The sequence below is a fragment of the Corylus avellana genome, chromosome ca8 (genome assembly GCF_901000735.1).
Source record: "Corylus avellana chromosome ca8, CavTom2PMs-1.0".
Classification (NCBI taxonomy): Eukaryota; Viridiplantae; Streptophyta; class Magnoliopsida; order Fagales; family Betulaceae; genus Corylus; species Corylus avellana.
Window position 1 is genome coordinate 5,638,244 of NC_081548.1, and position 9,597 is coordinate 5,647,840.

The 9,597-nt window shown below is 34.9% G+C and overlaps 1 protein-coding gene across 1 annotated transcript; it reads left to right on the top strand.

Annotated features, from left to right (window-relative positions):
- Positions 1-3,072: 3,072 nt before the first annotated feature.
- LOC132189105 (probable E3 ubiquitin-protein ligase RZFP34) lies at positions 3,073-9,230 on the top strand. The gene is made up of 12 exons (XM_059603630.1): positions 3,073-5,760; positions 5,854-6,439; positions 6,544-6,631; positions 6,715-6,774; positions 6,891-6,923; positions 7,185-7,262; positions 7,440-7,483; positions 7,611-7,651; positions 7,776-7,858; positions 7,957-8,048; positions 8,140-8,251; positions 8,412-9,230. The coding sequence occupies exons 2-12, from the start codon at positions 6,240-6,242 to the stop codon at positions 8,520-8,522; spliced, it is 942 nt and encodes a 313-aa protein (XP_059459613.1). The 5' UTR covers positions 3,073-5,760; positions 5,854-6,239; the 3' UTR covers positions 8,523-9,230.
- Positions 9,231-9,597: the final 367 nt, after the last annotated feature.

Sequence of the window (9,597 nt, forward strand, 5' to 3'; positions counted from 1 at the left end):
ATTATTATAAAAACTTGCTTGATTAGTAAATGATATATGCTCGATTCGCTCAAAAAAACTCAATAGGGGTTCGCGAGATCAGCTCATTTAAAGCTCGATTGGCTCGTTTCCCTGACTCGTTAGCTCATTCATATATCTTGTATATATATACAAATATATATTAATATATTACTAAAAATTAGTTATATAAATTTAAGTATTCATATTAGTAATTAAATAATATAAATTATATATGTTACTTAGTATTTATATGTGTGTATTAATTAACATACTATCTAGTTAGTTCATAAACTAACATATTATCTAGTTACTTAATATTTAATAGCCCAGTTCGATTCGACTCGGCTCAAATAGCATTCTCAACGAGCTTGAACTTGAGCTCGCTCGAACTTTCAACGAGCCAATTTTGAACACACATTTCATAACTTGACTCGAGTTCGAGCTATTTTCAAATAAGTATCTTTGTAAATGAGCCAATCTTGAAAGTTGAAATCCTAAAGCTCGACTCGGCTTGGCTCGAGTACAGGACTCACATATCTTATTTGACACGTCATAAACACTCTAATGCAATGTCACGTCAACAAGTGTTAAGTCATTCATAAAAAATAAAAAAAAAATAAAAAAAATAAAGATAAAAAAGACAAAAAAAAATAAAAAAAATCATCGATTTGAGATGTACATTGACGTGTTAAATAAGACACATGTAGTAAATGACAAACTGTTAGTTTTGATAGCAAAATAATTTTTAAACTTAAGGTATCTTATTCTTGAAATTTAAAACCCAAGAACTAAATCCAAATCAAATAAAAACCTAAGAACTAATTAATTAATGGATGATGTGGTAAATGTAATGTGGATTGCCATATATGTTTGTAAAAATTGAAGTAAAAGTTATAGTACCCAAGTGAAATTAATGTGAATAGTTGTATTACTCGCTATTTAGAAGACAGTTTCTCACTATTTCTTAGATTCATGAACCCAATTCAATTCAATTCAATGGGATCTTTCATTAACATTTTTTTTTTCATCAAGAACATTTTATATAGATGAGAATTAAGTACGTAGTATTACTCATTAATAAATACTTCTCCCAACTAATATTTTTGTATTAGTGTTTACAAAAATTAAGTTAAATTATGCGTCACGCACTTCCCAAGCAAGGATGCTTCCTACGTTGGAAGCAAGAGGAATTTACATACTTGCGTGTAGAAGTGCTTTAATGCACAAAGTAGATAATATTGATTTTGTTAAATCATTATCCTCTTTTGTTTTTTATATATCTTTTTTTACTTTTTTTTTCAGTTTAAAAATAAAAATATTAACAAAAAAACATAAAATTCTTAAAATTATTTTTAAGGTAAAATGCAAAATTAGTCCTTTACCTGATTTATAATTAGATCCCCATGATATCAAAATGAACTCAAAAGACCCTGCGGTATGTCAAAAAAAAAAAAAAAAAAAATAGTCTCTATAGTCAAATTTCGTTGACTAATTAAATAGATTCCATTAGTATGACACTAACTTAAATCGAACATCTGTTAAGTCGGTGAACAAAATTTGGCTATAATGACTAAATTATTTTTTTGGTATACTTTATGAACATTTGAATTTATTTTGATACCACATTGAGTTAATTGCAAATCAAGTAAATTACAAGGACTAATTTTACATTTTCCCTTTATTTTTATCTTTACATATATCAAAATATTTTTTTCAAAAAAAAAAAAAAAACATTAAAGAGGGGAGATTCTTTTCTTGTTTGCATGCCAAGATGGAGGGAATAGATAAAAAAAAAAAGAAAAAAAAAAGGAGGGAATATGATCATTTTCATGAGAATATCCGGTTCATGGTTAGGATTTTATTTTCAAAAGTCTTAAAGTGGGACATATGTCTCATTAATAAAAAAAAATATTATTTAAGATTAAAAAAATAAAAAATAAAGGGTGGTTGACTATCTATCTTGGTCATGGGGTGGCCGGACCACCCCATGGCCTTTGAAGGTGGTTCGATCACCCCCAAGGACCAAATGAAAACAAATAATAATAAATAATGAGTTGCCCTAAGGATTGGCCAGACCAATCCCGTTGGCCTTGGGGTGGCTTCAGCCATCCCAGACCAACCAGTGGGGGTGCCTTAATGGGAGTGATCCGGCCATCTCCTATGACCAAGATGAAGTGGCCAGCCACCAATTATTTTTTGATTAATTATTGTTTTTTATTAATTTTAAATAATGTTTTATTATTATTTTTTATTAGTAAAACATGTGCCTCATTTCTACCTTTAAAATATCTAAAATCCTACCAAACAATTGGATACTTTCGGATCATTTTGGAACGGAGCCGATTATACAATGTATTGCAATTCCTGGTCTTCAATTATTGGATAAGCATTCAATTAATATAATCAATTTCGTGTACAAATCAATCTGTCCCTTCTGACAGATCATGCTTTACCCAGATATTTTTTTTTGTATCAATCTAATCCTTCCACGACATATTCCGTGACTTACGCCCAAAAATCCACCACCCTCTGTCTGGCCGACCAGGACACGTGGCAAACAGTCACAACCTAGGCCTGATTTGGTAACACGCGTCAGCGTCCAACTCGCTTTCTTAAAAAAAAAGCGGTAATCCACATCATAAATGACGTGTAAGAAGTAAGATCGGGTGTAGTCTGCGTAGGTTCAAGCTCAGATCCTGGCCGTCGATTTTCAGTCTAAATAGATGCCTTCTGGGCTAAAGCGCTGTTGAAGACGACCGACATTTCAGCTAAACTCTTTTTCATCCGTTCGATTAAACCACCATTTCCATATCTCGGAACAAAATCAATCTGACGGTTGTTAGAGGAAAACGTGCACCGTCATATAATGTACGCAATTGCTTTCTGGACTTGTCAATTATTGTTCGTTGAACAGGTCAAACATATTACGCTGAGGGTATTTAAGTAATATTGTACAACCTGTCAACAACAGAACAGCGACAGCTAGAAGTAGTTGGCTCATTGCTTTCGTAGGGAAGGATCTCGAAGAAACAGAGCTCTTCAGAGCTATAAATATGATTCAGTTTCGAATTTCTCCTCTCATCTTTGTATCTCCCATTTCCTAACGCTCTCTCGGAAACTCAACGTTCGCGAGGCACGCGAGGCGATACGGAGCTCCGAAGATATAGTCGGGTCACACCTTGGATTCCCGTACCGAATCGGCGACTGAGACGCCTCCCTCCGTGGATTGAAAGTTCGTTATTCTGTTGGTTAATTCGTATAACCTATAGTTTCTTTTGATTAGTCGTGTTTGATTAGCCCTCTCTTTGATACTTTAGTCATTCTTTAGGTAATGTGAATGTAGATTTTGATTCTTTTTGTTAGATTGGGTTATCTCTTGTTTGGTTTCTGAGAAACTTCTGCAGAGGAGAAAGTAGGTGATTTGAAATGTTGCATTTTTTGGATTCTTATATGTTCTGGTCTAGTTGTTAACATTGCGAAATTTCATATTTTGTTTTCTTGGGAACTATTTTTGAGAGAATATGAAGGTTACGAAATACGAAGCGCCAGATTGTTTTTCGTCTTCACGCTAAGGTTTCTTATAGGCGAAACAGTTCGCTAGGGTTATCAGGAGCTTAATTGATGAAACTAGATAATTGAGAGCGCATTTTTTTCTTTGTGCGTGCGTGTGTAGTGCGGTTTTTATTTTATTTTTATTTCATTTTCGCTTATAATTCTGTGAGATTTGGAGGGAAATTGAATTTCCATTTAGCTACAATTATCTTTGAATTTGTTCTTTTCCTTTCCGTGCAATGTGTGAACTGTTGTAGATGCCATTTTTTGTTGAATTTGATGATGTTGAAGTAACCGGAGAAGTTTGGTAGTCAATCTTATCTGAGGGTTGCTTATCATTGACAACTTGTGCTCCGTTGAGTGATTTGTCTGCTAGAGTCTTCTGGTTTAATTTCAATATAATGTGGTGATGGTTGTGTTGGTGTATTTGATATGTTAATTATTTATTATGTGTTTATTCTGTGTACGTTTTTGTTTGAAATTTTAAATCTCCGTACAGATTAATGCCAGTTGTTCCACTTGTTAGACGCGTGCGATGATGTCTTATTTTGGTAGTTTTGTTTTGTTTTTCTTTTTCGTAGTTGGGTGATATCATTAACTACACCGTTTCTTGTAGTTCATATTTTTTTGGGGTGAATTTCTCTTATAGTTTTTCTTGCATATCAGAAACTTCTTGGATGATATGTATGGTGACTGAAAGTCAATAAAGCAGTTGCTTGGTAGCGCTGATATTGCTCCAGTAATCTTTTGAAAAAGAAAAAAAAAAAAAAAATCTTTGTCGGCAAAGGACAAAGTAAACGTGTCATTTTGACTTTAGGTAAATATTTTAAAGCAAATATAGTAGTTGAAATTCAATCTGTTTCACTTGATTGAATGCTCTGTTGATGGAGAAACGGAGCCTGCAGTTGAAACAGTTTTTCCTTGAAGACCTCTTCAAGGAATTACACTGCATCAGTGGAAATATTGGTTTGCAAGCAAGCAACTCATCATTTATATGGATATGAACCATATGCTTATAACTATTTTAATTAACATAGAGTAAACCCTTTATTAGGTAATGGCTTGGATAATATATATAGAAAGATACACTAAATGTGGAACCTTTTTGCTTGCTAGTATATTTTAATACTGTGAATAAGGAATCGGGTGGAGGAGGGGCAGTAGGAAGAAAAGGAAGAAGAAGAGGAAGAAGAAACACAATACTCAAATATTGATATAAATAGAACAATTGTGAAACCAATTAGTGACTTATGAAGTTGGGTAAAAAAAGATTTTTAGTTGGTAGTGCCTTTATGGATACGTAATTCCAATGTATGAAACACCATTACTCAAATAAACGAGTCTGTAACATTGCTTATATAGGCCTAGCAGTATTTGTAGCTTCGTTACACATGTTTTGTCATTTTAGTATTTTGGGCCGTAGGTGATGATACTTCGTTCATTTTTTAGGTTAATGACAACTATAGCTGTTTTCGCTGAAGTCAGTGAAAGTAAGTTAAGGTGGATAGGATAAACATTTAGCTTTTCTGTTTTGGTCTTCTCTAGTAAGTTAAGTTTGGCTGACTGAAGATAATGAAGAACCACTTCTTTTATTCTCCATGGCCCTTGCTTGGTGTTTCTGTCTTCTTCCTTTACCACCCATTCATGTCTACAAATTTTACGTCTTTGCGAACCCTCAAAATGAAAATTATGCTGTGGAAACTAACAGTATTTGTTAGGTTTTGGTACTTCCTTTAAAATTAAAGGCAGGAGAGGAACTGTTCTTCAGACAGTCTTAAAGACTAGAGTCCACCATTGAAATTATTCCTTGAAAATATGTATATGACTGCATCATCACTTAAGGTCATTGGTTTCACTGCTCCACCCTTAACACGAAGCCTTAGGTCTCTCTCCTTTCTAACTCTTAAACTGTTCTTGAAACCTGTCAATTTTATTATCAATGTTGGTAGATAGAGAGATTGCATCTTCTTGGATATGGGGAGCCTCATTCTTGGAGGAGGCTGAATTTCCTTTCTACCAACAAGACCTTGGAGTTATGACAATTCTTGGGGCTCAAGAATTAACCAGTAAGATAACAAGAGAGTTTGCCAAGAAAAAAATGAACGAAATTGTGATTGGAGAAAAGCCTCCCAAGTCCTTTTTCATAAGGTTTAAGATTTTGGCGAGTTCAGTTTTCGATGGAGACTCAGTGCAGAGTTGCCAATCGAGGTAGGCTTGTCCTAGTAGAACAATCTCTTTCCCCTAATTTTTCTTAACGTTTTAGAACACATTTGATCGTGTGATGTATTGCTTTTACCTTAGGTTGGGGCGTCTATTGGTCGTCCAGTATAGTGGATTTGGTTCCAAGACTTCAAGGAATCAAGTGATCATGCGAATCATTGGTTATACAGCTGGAGGCTTGGGAGTCCCAATATATGGGACTCTTATAGATCTACTTGTTTTGATGAATCCTTCTCTTGGAGTATTGCTGATTGGAGCTGTTCAACCTTACTTGGATTATGTTGTTGCTGATTCCCATTGGTCTGCAGCTGTATAGAAGAAAGCAACAGTATCATGCGGTGTTTGCCTGGCATGATCGGATGACTGAAAATGTCTTTCGAAGTTTTAGAATGATTCTTAAACTCGTTCCCATATGCAGGTGCTATTGCCAGCTTCTAGATAGTTCATAGTTTCATCCACAGTATCCAATGGGGGAAGTGGCTATGGCAATTAGGCATTCTGAGTCTCAACAATATTTGCTGGAAGACATGCACCACATAACCTGCAAAAGCAACAATACGGTGGCTATTCACTCTGAACAATCAGATCAAGAGTGCATGCTTGCTGAAGAATCAACAGGTTCTACAAAAACAGCCGAAGTATTGGAGGAAGGATTTATGCAATATGGGTAAAGTTTTTTTTTACCTGTTTACCTGGTACTTTTGATTTGTATCTCCTTATTTTTTTTCTTATTTTTGTTTTATAATCAATCACATACAAAATTATTTGCAGATGTTTGCATTATCGGCGAAGGTGCCGCATCAAAGCTCCTTGTTGCAATGAGATATTTGATTGTCGCCATTGTCATAATGAGGCAAAAGTGAGTGCTTTGGTCATCCTCAGAGTCTTTGATGTATGTTAACGTCCAAGTGTCCATTGATTTACTTTTTTGTTGATGTACAGAATAACATTAATGTTGATCCGAAGCATAGACATGACATTCCGCGTCATCAAGTGAAACAGGTCGATACATTCACTAGTTTTACTTCCCTTCTTTTTGCTGGTTTTTTGACACATTCTTGATGGTTGTAGTACCCTTCAATGCTGACGAATTACTCCTCCTTGTTAAATGTTTTCAGGTGATATGTTCAATATGTGACACTGAACAAGAGGTGAGTATAGAGTACTTAGAGGGAGTATCATGGAATTTATGCATCTAATGCTTGTAGAAGTGGCTTGCCAGTCAAATATTCTGTACCAATAATTATTTAGTTTTATCTGGGATATCATCATAATTAAAAATGGACAAATTAATCTGTTGGATTCAAAATATTTCTTGATTTCCATTAAAAAAAATGATTTATATTATCTCTTGGAAATTACTAGTTGTATCTAACTCAAGTTGCTCGTTATGTTGGTTGCTGCTATTACAGGTTCAGCAAGTATGCATTAATTGTGGTGTATGTATGGGGAAATACTTCTGCGAGACTTGCAAGTTGTTTGATGACGATGTACGTTATCAATCTTTTTCTTTGCTACCCCCTCTCCCCCGTCACTAAAAAAGAAAAAAAAAAAATCCTTGTTACATGGTCTTATTTTAGTCCTGTTGTTGACATGCACGGTGTCTTTACACTAGTAACTCAATTGAACAGATTGATTTGATTACTCTTGTTTTTGTTATGTTGCAGACATCTAAGAAACAGTATCATTGCAATGGCTGTGGAATTTGCAGGTATGAGTCATATCCCTAAGCACAAAGTAACATGCACCATGTCTCTAATCTCTTCTGTTGTCTTATGTCATTTTTATTTTTATTTCCTTTTTTAGCATAACTTATTTTTTAATTTGCTTTGTCACAGAATAGGAGGGCGCGAGAATTTCTTCCACTGCTACAAGTGTGGTAAGCTACTCTTGTCTTATCATTCTTACTACCTAAAATTCTAGTTGGGAGCTTAAAGATAATAATTACAAGTGATATATTATCTGTTTGTGCTTATTATATATATTTGATCTTGATGATGAAGGTTGTTGCTACTCTATTCTCTTGAAGAACAGCCACCCTTGTGTGGAAGGAGCTATGCATCATGACTGTCCCGTTTGCTTCGAGGTAACACATGCTAGCCTCCCTCTCATCTTTTCATTGATGTAATATGGGATCTGGATGATCAAAGCCTAATTTCAAGCATCATAAAATGTTGTTTGCAGTATCTATTTGATTCAAGAAACGATGTGACTGTTCTGCCATGTGGACACACTATTCACAAAAACTGCTTGAAGGAGATGCGGGATCATCTTCAGTGAGTGCTGGCAGTTTCTTCTCTTTCTCTCTCTTCCTTCTGGTGTACAATTTTACTAACCTGTTCCATATTGTTCCTGTTCATCAAACAGATATGCTTGCCCTCTCTGCTCCAAGTCTGTCTGTGATATGTCCAAGGTATGGGAGAAATTTGACATGGAGATTGCAGTTACACCAATGCCAGAACCTTATCAAAATAGAATGGTTCGTCTCTCTCTCTCCACGTTGTTAGGAAGCATTCACATTTAATCTGTAGTTTTACACAAATTTTTTTCTGTCATTAAGAGTTTAATATTCGTGTTGTTGGTTTTAATCGCTCAAAATAATGTGCTAATTACTCTGATGGAAAAAATATGTTTCACAGGTTTGGATTCTTTGCAATGACTGCGGCAAAACATCAAAAGTGCAGTACCATGTCGTGGCCCATAAATGCTTGGACTGCAAATCCTACAACACTCGCCAAACAAGAGGCTGAGCATCTGACAGTAGCTAGAATGGATTGGCAAAGCAATGACAACTACAACTGTGCTAAAATTGGATGCATCTGTAATCCGGGGTTTCCTCGACCATTTCAATTACCCGAGCGACTTTCATCAGTAAAAGGGAATTGATCCACCCTTCTTGCTCCTGCAGCCTGGTCTCTGCCATGAGATCTGTCATGATCCACTTGCGTTCTCCTGTTTCTTATGTTGTTTTTTCTTGTACTTGCCCTTGAAGTTGGTCATGCAGAAAAAAGTTCTCTCTTAGATTTGATAATGCAGACACTTTTTTTTTTCTTCTTCTTTTTCTTTTTCTTTTTCTTTTTCTCTTGATCATCCTCACTTGTTGTATCCTACTTACCTAGAGTCATCATTGGCATGGTAGAAGTGAGGTTCATGAGCAAGCTTCGGTGGACCTGTGGAAAATGCGAAGAAGCTTGGATTGAATTTGTGGTGAATGTTGTAGAATTTTTCTTTTGCCATTCTTTTCAAAAGGTCCATGGCGGTGACTTGGTGTCCAGGAAGGTTTAGTCGTCAAGAGAGCTACATTTAGTCTTGCAACAAAATAAGTAATGAATGGAGATAAAATGAGAAATCCATCGTATTTAGGGTTCTTTTGTGATTGCTTAGGTTCAAGAGTATTACAGCCCCGGTCATGATTAGCAATTTCAGATAATGAGAGAATGGAGATATTTCAGCTTTTATTGTCTCATTCATATTTGGGATTATTCCTGACATCATTCTGTTTTTTTTTGTGAGTCTTACATCATTCTTTTCAATGTGCCTACTTATTATTTCTTCTTCCTTCTTACCTTTTGGGTTTTATAGATTATTTCTTTTGGGTTCACTGGCACCCTTGTGCTTTCTTGGATTGAAGTTTTGGCATGTTTAGTTTATGTGGTATTAGGTTGTGCCAAATAAAAAACTAGTTTGTTTGGTAAAAAACTTCAATATATATATATTAACTCTAAAAAATATCAGAACTTCATTTTTAACCTTTAAAAGTTTTATTTTTCAACGCAATTTCAAACACGCTTTAACTCTTTAAGAAATTAATGCTCTCTTATAAAT